At 43.6% G+C, this 22,374-nt stretch overlaps 1 protein-coding gene across 1 annotated transcript in view; it reads left to right on the top strand.

Annotated features, from left to right (window-relative positions):
* SH3BGR (SH3 domain binding glutamate rich protein) overlaps positions 1 to 22,374 on the top strand; it is a 57,958-nt gene that overhangs the window by 13,928 nt on the left and 21,656 nt on the right. Inside the window, exon 3 of the mRNA XM_042954972.1 lies at positions 5,271 to 5,351. Within this exon, the coding sequence (XP_042810906.1) occupies positions 5,271 to 5,351 (81 nt within the window). The remainder of the gene's footprint in view (positions 1 to 5,270; positions 5,352 to 22,374) is intronic.

Raw genomic sequence — 22,374 nt, 5'->3', positions numbered from 1 at the left:
CATACAGATTCTTATACGCAGTATGAATATATGCGTGTAGGAATCAGCTCCTAGAAAATGTGCTAAGTTAAAACACGTATGCACTTTGTATTTCAGTAGATGTTGGCAAATGGCCCTATACTGCCCTGTGCCAACTTACGTGTCCACCAACCTAGTCTGAGGGTGGCTAATTCCCTGTGACCTTGACCACACTCCATATGCAAACTTCTGAATCTTTGCCAGTCTAATAGATGAAAAATATATTCTCACTGCTTTGACTTGGATTTCTGTCTGGATGAGTAAGGCTGAATTCCTTTTCCTATGTTTATGAGGTATTTGTGTTTTTCTGTGACTTGCTCTTTCTCTGTTGGGTCACAGGTGATATTTATTGGTTTGTAAGAGTCTTTATTTATGAAGGAAAGTAGCCCTTTACTCCCATAGATGTTGCAAATTCTTTTCCCACATTTCTTGTCTTTTGAGTTTTTAAGCAGAACTTAAAATTTTTTTATGTAGACAAATTCACTGATCTTTTTTTCTTTATGGTTCCTGACCCTGAGTCTTGCTTAGAAAAGCTTTCTGCACTCTGAAATTATCAAAAGAATAATTTCATTTTTTTCTATTAGTACTTTTCCAATGAAAGTAATATTTTAAATCTTCTATTTTTCCTTATTTTAACTGTTATTTTTTTTTTAATGTTTATTTATTTTTGAGAGAGAGAGAGAGACAGAGCAGGGGAGGGGCTGAGAGAGAGAGGGAGACACAGAATCCGAAGCAGGCTCCAGGCTCCGAGCTGTCAGCACAGAGCCCGACGTGGGGCTTGAACCCACAAGCCATGAGATCATGACCTGAGCCAAAGTCAGACACTTAACCGACTGAGCCATCCAGGTGCCCTAATCTGTGGACACTCTTAACAAAAGTGCACTGGTAAGGCAGAGGGCTTTGTTTCCAGAAAGTAGCTAAAAATGATTATTTGTATTGTAGGTTCAGATTTTAAAAGGAAACTCAAAGAAAGGTTCTGAAGACTATGTCAGGATTTTGTTTTTTATTTTTTTTAATGTTTATTTATTTTCGAGAGGTGGGGGGAGGGAGAAGGAGGGGCAGAGAGAGAGAGAGGGAGATACAGAATCCGAAGCAGGCTCCAGGCTCTGAGCTGTCGGCGCAGAGCCCGACATGGGACTCGAACTCCCGAACCTCGAGATCATGACCTGAGCCAAAGTCAGACACTTAACCGACTGAGCCACCCAGGCATCCCTCTGTCAGATTTAAAATGGTAGAGGGGGGGCGCCTGGGTGGCTCAGTCGGTTAAGCGTCCGACTTCGGCTCAGGTCATGATCTCACAGTCCGTGGGTTCGAGCCCCGCGTTGGGCTCTGTGCCGACAGCTCAGAGCCTGGAGCCTGTTTCAGATTCTGTGTCTCCCTCTCTCTGTGACCCTCCCCCATTCATGCTCTGTCTCTCAGTCTCAAAAATAATAAAACGTTAAAAAAAAATTAAAAAAAAAAATGTTTCTAAAAAAAAAAAATAAATAAAATAAAATAAAATGGTAGAGGGAACCTCAGGGACAAGCAGTGGTCTCTCGCACCAGGGCAGGGAGAGGAGTGGATGTCGAGGTAGTTCTGAGCACCGCGGCGTCCCTGCCTGTGTGAACTGCCCCGTGCAGAGCAGATGAAGACATTATCCCGAGGGCGTGGCCGACCACCATTAGCTAGAGAAAGGGGACGCCCGACGGGAAGCCAGGCACAGTGGAGGCCAGCTCACCCGCCTGGCAGAGGAGTGCTAACTGGACGCAGCAGACATGTCTGTCGATGCCAGGTTGGAGGCTGTGCATCTTAGCCCAGGTAAGGACTGGGTGCCTGCCTGGGCCTGAACACAACCAAAGGGGACCTGGGCCACTCAGCACAGGCGGGCATCCTCAGGGCTGCAAGGGAAACGGGATGCGAGGCCAGTGAGGCGGGGGTGGGGCAGGGCTCTCTCAACGCATGGATGTTACTGAACAAGCTGTTTCACATCGTTGAAAACTTACTATGAGGGGCGCCCGGGTGGCTCCGTCGGTTAAGCACCCGACTCTTGACTCAAGATTGCACGGCTCCTGAGTTTGAGCTCCACGTCTGGCTCTTGCTGACAGTGTGGAGCCTACTTGGGATTCTCTCTCCCCTTCCTTCTCTACCCCTCCCCTGCTATCTCACTCTCTCTCTCTCTCAAAATAAATAAATAAAACAAAATAACAAAACAAAGCAAAAAACCTATGTGTGTACCAGATATCAAAAGAGACTTCAACACCTCACTCACCATTTCCTTATTTACGTGTGTGTGTTTTTAAAATTTATTTATTTTGAGAGAGTGCACGCATGGGAGGGGCAGAGAGAGAGGCGGAGAGAGAGAGAATCCCAAAAAGACTTTGCTCTGTCAGCGTAGAGCCCGATTCGGGGCTCATTCTCACACACCGTGAGATCATGACCGAAATCAAGAGCTGGATGCTTAACTGACTGAACCACCCAAGAGCCCCTGTCTTGTTTTTTAGTACTTTAGTTTGTTGGTCTTCATCCTACCCCACAACTTAGACATTTCTAATTGTTGGGTTTTTTTTTTTTAACATTTATTTATTTTTGAGAGAGAAGGAGTGGGAGAGGGGCAGAGAGAGAGAGGGAGACACAGAACCCGAAGCAGGCTCCAGTCTCCGAGCCGTCAGCACAGAGCCTGATGCGGGGCTTGAACTCACGAACTGCGAGATCGTGACCTGAGCCGAAGTCGGATGCTTAACTGACTGAGCCCCCCCAGGCACCCCTAATGATTGTTTTTATAGTCAATGTTTGTTTAGTTTAGATTTACCACATATTTATTAATATCTTTGCTCATGATTCCTTCTTGCATCTTAGATAATATATCTGCAGTCACTTTCTGTTTGCCTAGTATAGCCTGTAAAAGTTTCTTTGAGTATCTATTGGTGGTAAGTTCTCTAAATTTTGGAGTAAAAGGGACATTTTTCAGGGGTGCCTGAGTGGCTCAGTCAGTTGAGCATCTGACTCTTGATTTCAGCGCAGGTCATGATCCCGGGGTTGTGGGATTGAGCCCCGAGTCGGGCTCCATGCTGAGTGTGGAGCCTGCTTAAGATTCTCTTTCTCTCCCCTCTGCCCTGCTCATGCTCTCTCTAAAAAAAAAAACAAAAAAACAAAAAAACAAAAAAACAACTAATGTTGGTTTTACCTCATGTCTAAAAAAGTTTCACTGGGTCTAAAATTCTGGGTTGATGGTTATTTTTTCTAAACACATGAAACTATTATGTTGCTTTCTTCCAACTTCTGTGTTGCTGTCCAGAAGCCACTTGTCAATCTAATTTTCTTTCATGGGGAAGGGTCTTTTTCCTTGTCCCCCTTCCCCCTGCCTCCTTCACTCTCCCCTCCCACTCTGCCCCCCTTTTATAAAACTCCCCACCTTGAGGAGGCTCTAGGCTTTAGCCACTCTCGCTTTTACTCACCGTGGCATCAAAGTTGGCATAAAGATCTGCCAGCTTTGTTGCAAACTCAGCCTTGGTGTGTGCTTGTTCCTAGGACTCCTGGCCTCACCTGGTCGTGATCTTTCCTTTCGTATCACCAGCTCAGCAGTGCGCCTACACTTCTTTTCTCAATCTGGCTTCTTCAGGGCATCTAATGCTACTCTAACGTGACTGGAAGTTGAAAAAACCGTTTCATACTCATGATTTCCTGTATCTGTTTGTTAGCATCAAGTCAAAAATCACGACAAATTATTCTTTGGTCCTCTGAAGCTGAAGGAGCTATTTGGACCCAAGTTGAAGCAGAGGACAATTCACTCAACTATGAGGAAATCGTTCTCGACTGGAAAGCTTCTAGAGTTGGCCAACTAGAGAAGTCATAGATCTTTTCAGAATTTTTGAAAAACAGCATAAATTTATTTTATTATATTTCACCTGCTCTCTACGGGTACTAACGCATTCTATCATGTGATCCTTTACCAACGCCTAGCAAGTGGGTGCCCCAGGAATCAGCCAGAATTTCTGACACCAAAGGATCACTTGCTCACGATGCTCTATTTCCTTCAACTCAGATTTGAGGCGGCTTACAAACATGTATTCAGCATACAAGAATAAATTTAATCACTGAGGGAATCCAGGCAACAGGTAGGAAAATAATAAAGCTTTGGGCAAGGTCGACACACAAGAATACACAACACTTTCTTCCCAATGTCAATGGCCTGTATTTGGTTTTAAGGTTCTTAATACATAAGAGTAGGGTAGACAGTAACACCACTGAGTTGGTGTGAGTGCCGTCTGTTCAAGCTGGGCCAGACACACTGCCCGCAGTGTGTGAAGAGACTATATCACTGTCCTGATGACACACGTTGGCAGTCTGGGGAAGTAGTCTGGGGAATACCTCGTATGTTTTAATTGTATGAAATGAGGGGCGCCCGGGTGGCTCAGTCGGTTAAGCGTCCAACTTCGGCTCAGGTCATGATCTCACGGTTCGTGGGTTCGAGCCCCACGTCAGTCTCTGTGCAGACAGCTCAGAACCTGGAGCCTGCCCCCGATTCTGGGTCTTTTTCTCTCTCTGCCCCTCCCCAACTTGTACGCTCTCTGTCTCTCTCTGGCTCTTTCAAGGATATGAAATGAAATTCTTCTGGGCTGTGGACCATCGCACTACTGGTTTAGGGCTGGACCTGCCTGCTGGGTGGGCTGTGGTGGGGCAGCGGGGTGGCAGAGGGACTTCACTGAGCCCCAGACTTCAGTCAGTTACCGGGTCTCACCTCCTGTAGTTTTTCCCCTTTGCCGAAACAAGTGTTGCTGTAAGCCCTCCGTAATCTTATGGCTGCTGGGACCAGAAGGTCTGAGATGGGGCTGGTCCCCTAGAAGCTACGATAGTAACACTGGAGAAATCCTGTGTCGTCTTAGTCCCCGCTGATCAGGGTCCAAATCCACAGGGCCAGATTACAAGGAAAGGAGCTAAAGATGTGAAACTTGTAGAGAATCCTTCACTCTATATATCTGAGTCTTGTCAGCGATTCCTGAACACAAACTGGTGTGTGTGGGGGTGTGTGTGAGTTCTCACTGTTCTGTATTCCACACAGTGAAATGATAAAAACAAATGTAAAGTTCATGGTTAGAGATTCTTAACTTTGGGGGTTAGTCATCTTTGACAAAACAAACTGGGATAACCTTTTGTGTTAGCTTCTAGCTTAATGACTAATAAAAAAGGTCAACTTACGTAAATATTCTGGCTCTCCAGTGTGCAGTGGGTTTAAACACTTTTTTTCTTTCTTTCTTTTTTTTTTTTGCTTCAAGGATTTTGACTCTTTCTTCTCTGCCAAAGAAGAGAATATTATTTATTCATTTCTTGGTTTGGCTCCCCCTCCAGGCTCAAAGGTAAGCTTACACACCCCATTGAGGCTCAGTACGAGTCATAATAAATGAAGATAGAAATCAGCATCCAAGCTGTTTAATAAATGATGATCTTTTTTAAAAAAAAATGTTAATGTCTAATTTTTGAGAGAGAGACAGAGACAGAGCGTGAGTGGGGGAGGGGCAGAGAGAGGGGGAGACCCAGAATCTGAAGCAGGCTCCAGGCTCTGAGCTGTCAGCACAGAGCCTAATATGGGGCTCGAACTCATTAATGGTGAGATCATGCCCTGAGTTGAAGTCGGACGCTTAACCAACTGAACCACCCAGATGCCCCATAAATGATGATCTTTAAGTTAACACGATTTTTAATGTATTCCTTATTCTGATGAAGTCTTATGCATAGAGATAATGCAAGGTTTTTACTAAAGTGTGTTCCAAAACTATGCTTTTCATATTTTTGCTATATTTTTCTATATTTTATACCTTGTTGTAGTAAGTTTTACAATACTGAAATTAAGAAATACTGCATTCAGTAATTTTAAATACACTAAATAAAGATGTACAAATTTGAGTTCCCAGATTGTGTTTATGAAGTTATTTTTTAATGAACTGACTTGTTATGTGACTTATTTTAGTTAATTTTACAATACTATATCACCCTATTTTAATTCTATTTAAAATGAGTTAAACTTTGCTTTTTTATCTGGTAAAGAGGGGGGAAAGTAAAATCTAGACACAGTCTCAGCGGGGTTTTTTTTTCTTCTGGTGTTGTCTCATCTTTGATTACGTAAAATTATTTCAGTTTCATACAGAATTATGCTAATGAAGCTAATATTAGGAATTTGCCTACTGGAGATCACCTAGCTTCAGTCTCTGCACCAAATCACTGCATCCTTACTTCTCCCAAGATCTCACACATGACTGTCCACAGATACAAGACAAGTACACATTTGTTTGATTCATGTATTTCTTAATTTGTTTGTACTCCGCTTCATTTCAAAAATGATTTGTGATGATCGAGTCCAATTCTCATTGTAGGAGAAACACCTCAAAATGCTACCTTATAGAGATGGGTTGGTCTCAGAGGCATGTGGCTGTGCTGTCTTTCATATGTCAGCATTCTTCAGGTAACGCCATTTGGGACCTCTTAGTGCTCAGGTTAACATGTGCGAGTCTAGCACCAATTCCTTGTCCAAAGGTAACATGTAGGTTTCACAGTTGGTTAATGGGTTTATAGGAGGAAGGAAATCTTCCCTTTTAGTGAAATACCTTTCTGGCCTGAGTCAACTTGAATGCAACACATTTCAAATGCCGTATTGACAATTAAAAAAAGGGTATTACATGCAATCTAATCTTTTTTAATGGGTGTAGGAGTTTGGTATGAGGGTTTTATTTGGTATAGGAGTTTGTTAACCGGGTCCTATTAGTTTAGTTATTATGTTTAAGACACGGTGCCTTGGTGTTAAGGTATATTTCTTGGTGGGGACGCTCAGGTGACTTGTGTCTTGAAGATAGGAAGGAAGGGTAGAGGGAAGACTGTTTCAGGCAAAGGGAAGAGCAAGTGCAAAGGCCCTGAGGCAGGAGAGAGCCTGGAAATTGTAAGAGCTGCCACGAGGCCGGCATTGCCAGAGTGAGGGGTGGGGGTACCACAGGAGGTGGGATCTGCGGGTGGGCAGCCCGTGGGCCACAGCAATGTTCCAGATTCTATCTCAGGTGCAGTGGAGATGATGTAAGAGGTTTAAGTGGAGAAGTAGTCTCTCTTTTGTTTGTTTTTGTTTTATTAATTATTATTATTTTTAAATATAATTTATTTTCAAATTGGCTAACATACAGTGTGTAAAGTGTGCTCTTGGTTTCTGGGGTAGATTCCCGTGGTTCATTGCTTACATACAACACCCAGTGCTCATCCCAATAAGTGCCTTCCTCAATGCACATCACCCACTTTCCCCTCTCCCCCACGCTCCCATCAACCCTCAGATTGTTCTTTGTATTTAAGAGTCTCTTATGGTTTGTCTAGTGGAGAAGTATTCTTATCTCCTTGAAAACTCATTTTGGCTACTATGGGATAAATGGACTAGAAGGGTACAAACTGTCTTGGCAATGGGTGAGATATCATGGCGACTTGGAGCAGGGTGGTGGGATAGAACGATACAGAGTGGAGATTTTAGGGCCTGTTTTGGAGGAAGACTTGGTAAGACTTGCTGATGGATTGAATGTGGGGGTGGGGATGGAACCAATGAGTGCTTCTAGCCGTTGGGTATAGACATTCACTTTGGTTGGAGGTGCCATCTTTACAGGGGGGTGTTAAGTTTGAACAAGACATCTAAGTGAAGAAGTGAGGTAGACAGTAGTGAATTGATCTGTGTCTCATTGAGGTCTGGTGGAGGAGCCACATGGGGAATCCACTAGCATGTGGATGGGGCTAAAGTAGAGAGGGGGTCAGTAGCAAGGAGGCCGGGCTTGGAGGTGCTCCAAGCTTAAAGCGTAGAGGATAAGCAGAGGCCGGTTGAGGAGGCAAAGGTGGACAGTCTTGAGGCATGAGGAGACCCAGAGCGTGTGGTGTTAAGGCAGCCAAGGGGGAACATTTTTCACACAAGAGGGTCTGATGCTTCCGAGAGATTGAGTCAGTGAGGACAAAAAAGTGACCATTGGCCTAGATAACACAGAGGTCCTTGGTAGCCATGTCAGAAGTAGTCTCTGAGGAGGGGTGAAGATAGAAGCAAGATTGGGGGGGTTGAAGGAGAGCTGGTGGTAAGAAGGAGGAATTACATATGGTCAGTTATCTCTGGGGAGTTTCCCAGGGACGGGAGAATATGGCAGCAGCATTGTTTTTAAAGCGTCTGCACATTACTGCTGCGGGAACCTTGGGTCCAGGCGCTTTGAGCTGCTGGCGCCAGGTGTCCTTGCCTTCTCTCTCCTGCCACCTGCTGGACAGACTCCTGCTACTTCTCATCCTCCCCTTTCCAGGCCCCAGACCAGTGGGCGGTGGGAGGGGAGTCTAGATTTTACAGTTGAAGACCCAGTGGGGGGGTTTTGTAAACAACAAAGACTTTTCTATTCCGGGTCAGTGGTAGTCTGGCCAAGCCTAGGAAGGAGAATTTTCCTTTAACCCTTTATAGGTCAAATTCTTAGACAGAGCCCCCCTCTTCCCCAGGAGTCACAGTGAATGGGGGGCAGAGGGGCAGCAGAGCAGAACACCCTCTCTGTTCACAGACCATCCTGGGCGTCATGTTCTTTCCATCTCTTTTCGTGTAATGTGCTGTTTTTCTTAATGATCATTTCTTACTTTTTAAAAGTTTGTTTGTTTATTTTAACGTTTATTCATTTTTGAGAGAGACAGCGTGAAATGGGGGAGGGGCAGAGAGAGAGGGAGACACAGAATCCGAAGCAGGCTCCAGGCTCCGAGCCGTCAGCACAGAGCCCGACGCGGGGCTCGAACTTACGAGACGACGCGGGGCTACGAGATCATGACCTGAGCCAAAGTCGGACGCTCAGCTGACTGAGCCATCCAGGTGCCCCACTAACTCTTCAATTTTCTAATCTCTTCACTTTCATTTTCTGTGTTTTTGTCTTTCTCTCCCTTCTGGGACATTTCTTCCACTTTTTATACCACCTTCTATTTTTTCCCCTATCGATCTTGTTTTATTTCTCACAAACTTTTTTTTTCTCTTTGGTTTTCTCTGGCTACTCCCTTACCAAATAGCTTCCTGTTCTTGTTGTACAGGTTCATTATTTTTCTTACCTCTGAGTTTATTAAATATGGGTTTTTCTTTTTACACACTTTCTTCAACTCTCTGCATTCCCTCTTTGTCTAAGTGTCCCCTGTCTCTGTTTCCTTTTTATTTTTATGTAAGATGTTTTTCTCAGATGTGTGGGGACCCTTGACTGTATTTAAGATCAAGGTGCTAAAAGGCTGAATGGATGCTCTCTATCCATGGTCACGACTGTCCGGGTGGTAGACTTCCCCATGGGATGATTTAGAGAGGACTTACTGGCTTTCTGTTAGGGATCCTGTACCGTGGGCTTTTTCGGTTGGTTCAGGTGAACTTCTCCAGGGAGGAATCTTCCATTTCCTGAAGTGGTAGTGGGGGTGGGGGCGGTGATGGAGGTGATGATGGTGGAGGTGATGGTGTTGGTGGGTGTGGAGGGGATAGTGGTGGGAGTGATGGCGGTGGTGATGGTGGCGGTGGTCGTGGAGGTGATAATGGAGATGACGACTGTGGTGGTAAGCGGAGAGTAATTCTGGTTGCCAGTGTTCTGGATGCAGGTTGCGAAGGGGGATAGGAATGTCTTCTTTTTTATGACGTGGACTTCTCAGGTAGATCCTGGGTCCCCACCTCAGCTGGCCTCATGATCAAGAGGTCAGAGTCTTTCTGGTTCAACTTGTGCAGAGACTAATCCTCTTTGAGTAGGCAGTTGCCTGCCATCCAGGAATGTGGAGGGAATCTAAATCTGCTTCTCATTCCCCCTCATCCCTTTTTGTAAGAAATGATGTCTTAGATTTTTTGAGGTTAAGCCAATTATTACTCAACCATTTCCTTTTCTGCCTTCAAAATTTGTGCACTTTTTTTTTTTTTTAAATGCAGTAGCCTCTCACTTGTTCTTTTTGTCCTTGTAAGTTTACCCTTTTTTTTTTTTTTTAATTTTTTTTTTTTCAACGTTTTTTATTTATTTTTGGGACAGAGAGAGACAGAGCATGAACAGGGGAGGGGCAGAGAGAGAGGGAGACACAGAATCGGAAACAGGCTCCAGGCTCCGAGCCATCAGCCCAGAGCCTGACGCGGGGCTCGAACTCACGGACCGCGAGATCGTGACCTGGCTGAAGTCGGATGCTTAACCGACTGCGCCACCCAGGCGCCCCGTAAGTTTACCCTTTAAAAGAAAATGTCTTTGGGGCGCCTGGGTGATTCAGTCGGTTGAGCGTCCGACTTCAGCTCAGGTCATAATCTCGCGGTCTATGAGTTTGAGCCCTGCATCGGGCTCTGTGCTGACAGCTCGGAGCCTGGAGCCTGCTTGGGATTCTGTGTCTCCCTGTCTCTCTGACCCTCCCCCGTTCATGCTCTGTCTCTCTCTGTCTCAAAAATAAATAAATATTAAAAAAACTTTTTTTAATACAACAAAATGTCTTTTTTAAAAAACATGTTTATTTTATTTATTTTGAGAGAGAGAGAGAGAGTGAGTGCAAGCTGGGGAGGGGCAGAGGGAGAGAGAGAGAGAATCCTGAGCAGATTCCACACTCATCGCAGAGCTTGATGAGGGGCTCAATCTCATGACTATGAGATCATGAATCTGAGCCAAAATACAGAGTTGGTTGTTAACATGCTGAGCCATCCAGGTGCCCTGAAAATGTCTTTGCTATCATGTCAGTGGGGTTCCGGGAAGGAGCCAAGGCAAGTAGCTGCATTTAATTTTCCACAAATAACTAGAAACTGCCTCTCATTTTCAATGACCCCAGTCTTCTCATAAAGTATCATCCTCTATTCTTCTATTAAGTTCTTTCCATATGTCAGTTAATTCTATTTAATTTATTTCAGTTATATAATGAAATTAAATGTCTAATTTTTGATCGTCTTTTTAAAAACACTATACTGAGATGTAATTTATACACTACACAATTCACCCAGTGAAAGTATACAATTGATGGCTTTTTAGTATATTCACAGGGTTGTGCAACCATCATATCACCATGATCTACTTCCAGAACATTTTCATCAGTCACTCCCCAAAAACCCCCACCTCCACTAGCTGTTACCCACCCCCCCCTCCAAAAACTACCTATTCTCTCAGCACTAAAGAACCACAAATATACTTTTTTCTATGTAGATTTTCCTCTTCTGGGCCTTTTGTATAAATGGAATCACACAGCATTTTGTTCTTTGTGCCTGTCTTCTTTAACTTAGCATAATGCTATCAAGGTACATCCATTTTCTGGTATATATCAGGACTTCTTTTTTATGCAGATAACATTTTATTTTGTGGATAGACCAATTCTCTTTATCCATTCACCAGTTGATGGACACTTGAATTGTTTTCATTTTGGGGCTATTATGAGTAATGGTCTTACGACCATTTGTGTATCTTTTGTTTAATTTTATTTTAAATAGTGCTATTTGTTAGTAGAGAATCACTTGTATAGGTTTAAAAATCCAGGTACCTGAGTTCTGCTTCAGACCCACGGATCCTGAATTGCTGGGGAGAGGCCGAAGGATCTCCATTTTTAAAATGTTCTTTGATTTAGGGGTGCCTGGGTGGCTCAGTCGGTTAAGCATCTGATTTCGGCTCAGGTCATGATCTCACGATTCATGAGTTTGAGCCCTGTGTCAAGCTCTGTGCTGACAGCTTGGAGTCTGGACCCTCCTTTGGATTCTGTGTCTCCCTCTTTCTCTGCCCCTCCCCTGCTTGCCCTCTGTCTGTCTATCTCTTTCTCTCAAAAATAAACATTTAAAAAAAGTTAAAAAAAAAAGTGGTTGATTCTGATGCACACTTCTGTTTAGCAGCCACTAACCTAGGGACTCATTTAAATATTCATGTACGTGCCTTTCCAAAATGAATGCGATAACATATTTGCTTTGGTTAAAAAACTCGTAGAGAAACTATGAGGTCATTTTGCTTCCTTCCTTCCCTGGAGACCACAAACATCATGAATTTTTAAAAAATTATATATAAAACTATATGTAAAAACTGTATATTTATCTGCTTAAGCAGTACATATGTTTTGTATTTTCACACCTTTTTTAGAATGTTCTATAGCTGGCTCTTTAAAAAAACAACATTATGCTTTGAGATGTATCTACACTAACGTATGTAAATCTGTTTCAGCCTCTGCTGTGTTTTATCTTGTCCCATTTAAAAAATATCTAATCTTAATTTTTAAATCCTGCCTTGATTTGTGCTTAAATACTGTCATGTTACATGAAATTCTCTTTAAGGAGAATAAAGGGATGGCCATGGCATTATAAAACCCAGCGTAGCGAGAGCTAAGAGACCATCCAGTCCAGATTCTTCTCTTCCAGAGGAGGGACTTGAAGCCCACAGGGTTTACAGATACTCCACTCACTAGCGGCATAGACTGTGCTAGAATGGTGGTGTCAGCATTGCTTGGCTTTATAGGTGTTTATGCATGCACACATGGAGAAAGTCCTTCAGGTGTCCTTTGGGAAGACAGACACTTCATGATTTATGGAAATGATATTATTTGTCACAGTGTCATTTTGTAGTAAACAACACTGTGGAGAAGTAGCAGCAAGGAAATTAATCTAGCTCTAAAAATAGACACCTTGACAATTACATAGAAAATGTATGCTTATAAAATATTAAGTATTATACACCACATTTTTGCTTTTAGAATATTGTTCTTGTCTAAGGCGGGAGCAGCAGGTCATTTTCCCCAAGAGGGCCTTGCAAGTGAGCACTGGCTCCATTAAGGCAACTTTAGTTCTTTAAAGCCATCTGGTCATATCTGATTAAATGAGCATCATTCTTAATACCACACTCCAGGCAAGGCTTTGATTGCATAACCAGTTTCCAGTTAATGCCCTGGCAATAAGGAATACACATCCTTCTTTTTTTTTTAATGTTTATTTTATTTTTGAGACAGAGAGAGCATGAGCGGGGGAGGGGCAGAGAGAGAGAGAGAGACCCAGAATCCCAAGCAGGCTCCAGGCTCAGAGCTGTCAGCACAGAGCCCGACGCGGGGCTCGAACTTGTCAACTGGGAGATCATGACCTGAGCCGAAGTCGGATGCTCAACTGACTGAGCCCCCCAGGCGCCCCAAGGAATACACATTCTTACTGAGCCCAGGCAAATAACTATATTGCCCTGAAACATGGAAAGACTTAACAAGAATCTTCGAATTCTGAAGGAGTCAGGCAGAGAGAGTATCACTTACAAATGTCTCATTTCAACTTACAAAAATAGAGCCTCCTACATTGTTGAGATTTATAAAAAGCTTAAGAGGAAAGACAGAGGGTTTCCTCATATGTCTAGAAAATAGGACATTAAAATAACATCAACAGTATTCTAAACAAAACCTGTCCTCATCCATCACTGATTCATTCAGGTCTATGTAATTAATTCTTGTTCCACTGGACCTGCGGTTGGTAGTTTCATGAACCCATCTGCTTCTCAAGTGAAATTCTGGAAATCCTGACTCAGTCCACTGGTATGGTATCAGTGATCTTTGAGTGTTGCCATCAGAAGCCTATCCGAGAAAGCACCTGCCATATAATCCTTTTCCATGGGGCTCTGGGTCATTCTGTGTGGCAGGTGAGGCATTCTGGCTCCCCGCGGACTGGAAAAGCTTTCAGGGAAGCATCCAAATAAAACAAGCTAAGAAAAATCTCTGCGGATGACGACAAAAGACTTAAAATAACTGTGGTTAATTTTATAACTGATAATTTTCAAAGGTGAAAGATTTTATGGGAATTATAACAAGAATAATGGCCCGGTATGAACATTTGGTTGTTTCTGTGGCGTGCAAAACAAAATAATAAAGTCAATCCAAAAAGTTTTAGACAAAGTATCTATAAACACAATCACTAAACCTATTTTCAAAGAAGATAGCAAACATTATATTTTATTTGTAAAAATGGATGAATAGCGGAAAACTTTAAAAAAATTTTTATTTAATTAATTAATTTTTCATTTATTTATTTATTTATTTATTTATTTATTTATTTATTTAATATGCATCCAAGTTAGTTAGCATATGGTGCAACAATGATTTCAGGAGTAGATTCCTTAATGCCCCTTACCCATTTAGCCCATCCCCCCTTCCACAACCCCTCCAGCAACCCTGTTTGTTTTCCATATTTAAGAGTCTCTTATGATTTGTCCTCCTCCCTGTTGTTTTTTTTTTTTTAAATTTTTTTTTTCCAACATTTTTTATTTATTTTTGGGACAGAGAGAGACAGAGCATGAACGGGGGAGGGGCAGAGAGAGAGGGAGACACAGAATCGGAAACAGGCTCCAGGCTCCGAGCCATCAGCCCAGAGCCTGACGCGGGGCTCGAACTCACGGACCGCGAGATCGTGACCTGGCTGAAGTCGGACGCTTAACCGACTGCGCCACCCAGGCGCCCCTCCTCCTCCCTGTTTTTATATTATTTTTGCTTCCCTTCCCTTATATTCATCTGTTTTGTATCTTAAGTTCCTCATATGAGTGAAGTCATATGATATTTGTCTTTCTCTGATTTCGCTCAGCTTAATAATACCTTCCAGTTCCATCCACATAGTCGCAAATGGCAAGGTTTCATTCTTTTTGATTGCCGAGTAATACACCATTGTATATATATACCACATCTTCTTTATCCATTCATCCATCGATGGACATTTGGGCTCTTTCCATACTTTGGCTATTGTCGATAGTGCTGCTGTAAACATGGGGGTGCATGTATCCCTTCGAAACAGCACACCTGTATCGCTTGGATAAATGCCTAGTAGTGCAATTGCTGGGTCGTAGGGTGGTTCTATTTTTAGTTTTTTGAGAAACCTCCATACTGTTTTCCAGAGTGGCTGCACCAGCTTGCATTCCCACCAACAAGGCAAAAGAGATCCTCTTTCTCCACATCCTCGCCAACCAACATCTGTTGTTGCCTGAGTTGTTAATGTCAGCCATTCTGACAGGTGTGAGGTGGTATCTCATTGTGGTTTTGATTGGTATTTCCCTGATGATGAGTGATGTTGAGCATTTTTTAATGTGTCGGTTGGCCATCTGGGCGTCTTCTTTGGAGAAGTGTCTATTTATGTCTTTTGCCCATTTCTTCACTGGATTATTTGTTTTTTGGGTGTTGAATTTGATAAGTTCTTTATAGATTTTGGATAATAACCCTTTATCTGATATGTCATTTGTGAATATCTTCTCCCATTCCATCGGTTGCCTTTTAGTTTTGCTGATTGTTTCCTTCTCTGTGCAAAAGCTTTTTATTTGGTGAGGTCCCAGTAGTTCATTTTTGCTTTTGCTTCTCTTGCCTCCAGAGACGTGTTGAGTAAGAAGTTGCTGCGGCCAAGATCAAAGAGGTTTTTGCCTGCTTTCTCCTCTAGGATTTTGATGGCTTCCTGTCTTACGTTTAGGTCTTTCATCCATTTTGAGTTAATTTTTGTGTATGGTGTAAGAAAGTGGTCCTGGTTCATTTTTCTGCATGTTTCAGTCCAGTTTTCCCACCATTTGCTGAAGAGACTATCTTTATTCCATTGAATATTCTTTCCTGCTCTGTCAAAGATTAGTTGGCCATACATTTGTGTGTCCATTTCTGGGTTCTTTATTCTGTTCCATTGATCGAGTGTCTGTTTTTGTGCCAGTTTTTTTGTTTTTGTTTTTTTTTTAGAGAGAGGTTGCAAGTGAGCAAGGGGCAGAGAGAGAGAGAGAGAGAGAGAGAGGGAGGGAGGGAGAGACAGAATCTCAAGAGGGACAAATACAGATATAGAGAGGGAGTGAGAAGCAGGGCTCACCTGAAGCGGGGCTCATGCTTTTTACCCAGAGTGGGGCTTGAGCTCACCCCAAGTGGGGCTCATGCTCACCCGATGTGAGACTCGAACTCATGAACCGTGAGATCATGACCTGAGCCAAAGTCAGATGCTTAACCACTGAGCCACCCTGGGGCCCTGAGGAAAACTCTTGATATAACACAATTACCCCGAAACATACTAGACCATGAATATACCCAGCATATGTGCCATGAAATATACCACGAATGCCAAGCACATTCTTACCATATATGGTAGGAATATATCAATAATATTCAGTAAGGACATTCAGTAGGTCTGGAGTGGATCCTAAACACCTATGTATTAATAAAACTATATGAGTAGGTGATGGGAATACCCAATTGAAAACTACTGTTCCAGGATATGCTAGACTGAAATGAAAGAAGTAAAGATTTGATCAAGTTAGGATTTAAAGCAAATTACTGAAGTTATGATTGATAACCTATACCACCGTTGTCAAATGTCAGGAAAAGAAGCACTAGGAATCAGTGTCTCTGATTCATTATTTCAGGCACGGGAATATTACTAAGCTATCAACAGCAAACATCCACTTATATATATAATTAGATTGCCTCTAGCTGGTGGAGAGGAAGACAGCCATGCCCACCTTAGAGCACTGTTCATACACCGCAGTGGGGGGGACGACTGGGCGTCAGAATCCTGTATCCCAGGGAGGCTCTAACACTCCCAACAGCAACACCCACATTGCTCAGAAGAGCCTTCCAGACCCTCTGGCCAAGTCAGGCCACGTCCTCTTTGGGAAGGTGGCTTTGCTCTTGGGACACGCCCCCGTCTGATGAATGACACACAGATGACGCACCTGCATCGTGTCATTTTGGGCTCCAAATGATGTGTGATGAAAGTTTCGATACCCGTTTTCTGGCATGATCGGTGAGCTCCCATCGAAAGCAGTTTTGAGTCCCGGCAACAATATCTCAGCCAGCGAGGCATTTCCCGGTGACCTGCGGGAGGAAGAGCAGGCGACCAGGTGACTGGGGCGCCTTCCACCGAAGGAGACACGGAGAAACCTCGGGGGCGGGGAGCCGTGAGAGGCCCGAGTCTGCGGCACAAGCACGTGTTCTGGGACTTCCTGACCTGACACTGCAAGGTGAACGACAGCGTGGACGCAGGGGAGGCCCGATGGTGGTCCAGGGGCTCCGCAGGGGGAAATACACGGAGCAGGAAATAGAACTGTGAAGGAGACACCATGCGTGGGAGCCAGGAGTCTGGAATTCGGACGCAGGAGGCCCGACCTGCGAACACACGGGGGTTCCAGGAAGAACAGAAGTCCCGATGGAAGAGAAGGAATTGTGAAGGGCACGCGGGAGGGCCCGCCAGGTGAAGATGCTGGAGCCCCTGGTCCCCTGAGCGCGGGAGCCCGGAGCGGAGCCGTCTGCGGACCGGGAAGCGGGGAGGCGCGCCCGAAGGTGGCGGTGGAGAGCAAAGGGCTGATGTGAAGGGGGAAACGAAGGCCCAGAGCCCTGCCCAGGTGGGAGGGGCCCCCAGGAGGTGTATTTCAGCCTGGGGTTGGGGAGGTCGGAGAGTGATGGGGAGCAGGCCGGAAGCGGGGACCCTGTGCCCCAGCTGCACCCGGCCTTTAGCCCTGCAGTGATCCCCGGGCGGGGCGGGGCGCGAGCTGGGGGCGGGGCCGGGAGCGGCTCCTCCCCAGGGGGCGGGGTTAGGGCTGCCCTTCAGGAGCACCGGAGAGCTGTCAATGCTGTTTGAATCCAGGCTACCTCCAAGATCAGTTAAGCCAAACTACTAGTTTGTGAGGCACTTCTGTAAGGGAAGACACTGTGATGATAGTGACATCAGGAAATTTAAACTATCTCAGAAGAATCCAGTTGTGGAAGGGACTATGTAAAGATGGACTTACGGGAGAGTATCTATAATGGGTGGAAATATGGAGAAAAGAAAGGAAATGCAGGTGTTCTGCAAATGTCGCTTTAATTGGAGGAAGGCAGGTAAGCCATTTTGATGGGGGTCCATTATATCACATAATTGTGATAAATTAACAGGGAGCTTTAAGTTTTATGGATAGGAAACTAAGCAGCAGTGAAAAAAACCACTTCAGAACCGTTAGATGAACAAGGTCGAGGGCAGAGCTGAGGCAGACAGAATGAAGAAACTTAAGCCAGGAAAGTAATGAAAGGAATAGAGTAGAAAAGACAGATGAAGAGTGAATTAATATGGCAGAAGGAATTGAATTCACTCTATCAGTTGTTCCAATGAGTTTGAAGAGGCTGAAACTTCCTGCCACCCCCTTTCCCTCCACCCCCGAAAGAAGAAAAATAAAAGAAAAAAGACAAGTCAGTTTGGATTCTTGCATAGTTGTTCCACAGCTGATGAGAGAGGGGTGTTAAGATACTAAGTAAGTCAAGAGAAAGACAGGTATCATATGATTTCACTCATAGATGGAATTTGAGAAACTCAACAGAGGAACATAGGGGGAAGGAAAAAAAAATAAGATAAAAACAGAGAGGGAGGCAAACCATAAAAGACTCTTAAATACAGAGAACAACCTGAGGGTTGTTGGAGGGGAGGTGGGTGGGGGATGGGCTAGATGGGGGATGGGAATTAAGGAGGGCACTTGGGATGAGCACTGGGTGTCATATGTAAGTGATGAATCACTGGGTTCTATTCCTGAAACCAAGACTACACTGTATGTTAACTAACTCGAATTTAATTAAAGAAAAAAAAAGATCTCCAACTACGATTGTGAGTTGTCTGCTCCTCCCTTTAATCCTGCCAATTTATGCTTTGTGTCGTTCATAACTCGGTGGTTAGGCACATTCATACTGATGAGTGTTATGACTTCCTAATGGATTGACATTTTGATCAACTTCAGAGGTCCCTTCTTCAGTCTCTGGTAACTCTCTTTGTCTTTCTGTTTTTTCATCATGGTATTAAATCCACTCCAGACTTCTGCTTGCAGTTCACGTGGTGTATCTCTTACCGTCCATTTACTTTCAACCTACCTGTGCTTTTATTTTTATGGTGTGTCTTTGTCGACAAGGTAGAATTGATGCTTGTGCATTTTCATTCATTCTGACAGTCTCTGTGGTGGCACCACTTAGTCCATTGATTTTTAAGGAATCATTGAATTGGTTTTGTTTAGATTATTATTATTATTAGTTTTATTATTTGTTCCCTTTCATTCCTTAGTTTGATGTCATTTTGCTTTCTTTCAGGTTATTTGAGTGTATTTTAGAATTCCCTTCCAATTTACCTGTTGGATTTTTGGCTGTACGTCTTTGAACCTACTGCGTGCTGACTGCTCTAGTGATTGTAGTGTATATTCTTAGCATTTCACAGTTTAGTTAGAGTTAGTATTGTAACACTTTATAATATGTGGAAGCATTGCAGTCCTATATGTGCAGTTACTAGCCTCATCCTTTATGCTGTCTTAGCATGTGTATTACACTTGTGTGTATATCAACTCTGTAATATTGTAATTTTTGCATCAAACAGTCCTATATATTTTAAAGAAAGCAAGAGGAAGAAGAATCTTTCCTATTTACCCAGACTTTAAAAAAAAATTTCTGATGCTTTTTATTCTTCCTGAAGAGTCAAGTTTCCATCTGGTGCCATTTCGGCCCCAAGAATGTACCTTAGCCTGGTGTATTGTTCTAGAGTGCATGTTTGCTGGCAATGAGTTTTCTCTGTGTGTGTGTGTGTGTGTGTGTGTGTGTGTGTGTGTGTGTGTGTGTGTGTTTAAGTGTCTTTATTTACTTTGAGAGAAAGAGCGTGCATGTGAGCGAGGGAGGGGCAGAGAGAGAGAGAGAGATTGGGAGAAAGAGAATCCCAAACAGGCAAGCTCCATGCTGTTGGCACAGAGCCCCACTTGGGGCTCGATCCCATGAACTGTGAGATCATGACCTAAACTGAAACCAAGAGTCAGATGCTTAACTGACTGAGCCACCCAGGCACCCTCTCTTAGTGTTTCTTTCTTTTTTTCTTTTCTATTTTTTAACTGAAGATGTCTTGGCTTTCATTCTTTTTTTTTTTAATTAAAAAAATATTTATTTATTTTTGAGAGAGAGAGACAGAGTGCGAGCAGGGGAGGGGCAAAGAGGGAGGGAGACACGGAATCCAAAGCAGGCTCCAGACTCCGAGCTGTCAACACAGAGCTGGACGCAGGGCTTGAACTCACAAACTGTGAGATCATGACCTGAGCCGAAGTCGGACGCTTAACTGACTGAGCTGCCCAGGTGCCCCTTGGCTTTCATTCTTGCAGAATGTTTTTAATGAGTGTAGAATTCTTAGTTGACAGTTTTTTTCTTTCAGCACTTTGAGAGAGAAAGAGAGAGAGAGAGAGAGAGCGAGAGCGCGCACTCAGGGGAGGAGCAGAGAGAGGGAGAGGATCCCAAGCAGGCTCTGCATTATCAGCGCAGAGCCTGATGTGGGACCTAATCTCACAAACCGCAGGATCATGACAAGTTGAAACCAGGAGTCGGATGCTCAACTGACTGAGCCACCCAAGCACCCCTCTTTCAGCAGTTTATATGTGTTTTTTGCTTTTGTCTTGTGGTCTCTACTTTTTTTTTTTTAAGTTTATTTATTTTGAGAGAGAGAGAGTGCAAACAAAGGAGGGACAGAGAGAGGGAGGGAGCATCCCAAGTGCACACACCATTTGTGCAGAGCTTGATGTGGGGCTCGAACCCATGAATGGTGAGATTATTACCTGAGCCAGAGTCATACGCTTAACTGACCGAGCCACCCAGCTGCCTCTGGTCTCTATACTTCTGATTGCAGATTCTTTGAATCCTTGTTCCCTGTATGTGATATGTTATTTTTCTCTGGTCGCTTTCAAGATTTCTGTTTCTCATTGGTTTTCAGCCATTTGATTATGATGTGCCTAAAAATGATTTTCTTTGTACTTATCTTTATTGGGGTTTGCTGAGATTCTGGACTCTGTAAAAATATGTCTTTCACCAAATTCAGGAACATTTTAGCTATTATATTTTCAAATATTATTTCTGCCCCATTTGCTGTCATTTTTCCTCCTGAAACTCTAATTACATACATGTGAAAACTTTTGTTATTATTCCATACTTCCCTGAGGCTTTTTTCATTTTTTTTTAATGTTTATTTATTTTTGAGACAGAGAGAGACACAGCATGAGCAGGGAAGGGGCAGAGAGAGAGGGAGATACAGAATGTGAAGCAGGCTCCAGGCTCTGAGCTGTCAGCACAGAGCCCGATGCGGGGCTCGAACTCACGAACCGTGAGATCATGACCTGAGCCGAAGTCGGACACTTAACCGACTGAGCCACCCAGGCGCCCCCTTTTTTCATTTTTAAAATATCTGTTTCTCTCTGATCTTCAAATTAGATGATTTCTCTTTCTTTCTTTCTTTCTTTCCTTATTCATTCATTCATTCATTTACATTTTATTTTATTTATTTTATTTTTTTTTTCAACGTTTTTTATTTTATTTTTGGGACAGAGAGAGACAGAGCATGAACGGGGGAGGGGCAGAGAGAGAGGGAGACACAGAATTGGAAACAGGCTCCAGGCTCCGAGCCATCAGCCCAGAGCCTGACGCGGGGCTTGAACTCACGGACCGCGAGATCGTGACCTGGCTGAAGTCGTACGCTTAACTGACTGCGCCACCCAGGCGCCCCTCATTTACATTTTAGAGTGAGTCGGGGGAGGGGGAGAAGTGGGGGGAGAGAGAATCTTAAGCAGGCTCCACACTCAGTGCAAAGCCCAACTTGGGGCTCAGTCCCACGACCCTGGGATCATGACCTGAGCTGAAGTCAAGATTCAGATGCTCAACCAACTGAGCCACCCAGGTGTCTCCAGATTAGATGATTTCTGTTGATCTTATCTTTTATATTCACTTATTTTTTCCTCTGTCATCTTCCTTCTACATTCTGCATCTACTCTAGTGAGCTTTTTACTTCAGACATTATCCTTTTTCAGTTCCAAAATGTTCCACCCGTTTGATTTTTATTATTTTCATTTCTCTGCCGATGAACACTTTTCAATCGTCTTATCATTGCAAGCATGTTTTCCTTTACTTCTTTGCCCACGGGTAGAGTGATTGCTTTGACATCCTCGTCTGCTAATTCCAACCTCTGAGTCCTTCCACAGAGGGTTTCCACTTACTGTTTTTTTTTTCTCTTGAGGAGGGGTCACAGTTTCCTTGTTCTTTTTATGTCAAGTATTTTGGATTGTGTCTGGGACATTGTGAATGTTGTGTTGTGCATTTTCCTCTGAAAAATGTTGATGATTTTATTCCAGCATACACTTAATCTGTGGGACTCAGATTGCAAACTCTATGTTTCTAGTAGCAGTTCAGATCTCAGCTGAGTTATTTTTATTTTAGCCAAATCAGTCCCATGGATGCATGGTTAGGGGCTCACCTGGAGATTTTGCAGAGTTTAGATACAGAATTTGGGGCTCCCTCTCTCCCGTCTTCTATCCTCATTTCCTGGTAGCTGTGGTTGCCCCAAGTTCTGCTTTCTGATTCTTCAGGCCAAAAATCCTGAGTTTTTTTTGTTGTGGTTTTATTTCCCCCGTAACATTTGCTTATTGTCAGACTTAAAAGCCCTGAAAA

The sequence above is a fragment of the Panthera leo genome, chromosome C2 (assembly GCF_018350215.1).
Source record: "Panthera leo isolate Ple1 chromosome C2, P.leo_Ple1_pat1.1, whole genome shotgun sequence".
Classification (NCBI taxonomy): domain Eukaryota; kingdom Metazoa; phylum Chordata; class Mammalia; order Carnivora; family Felidae; genus Panthera; species Panthera leo.
This window is presented reverse-complemented; position numbering and strand designations above follow the sequence as displayed.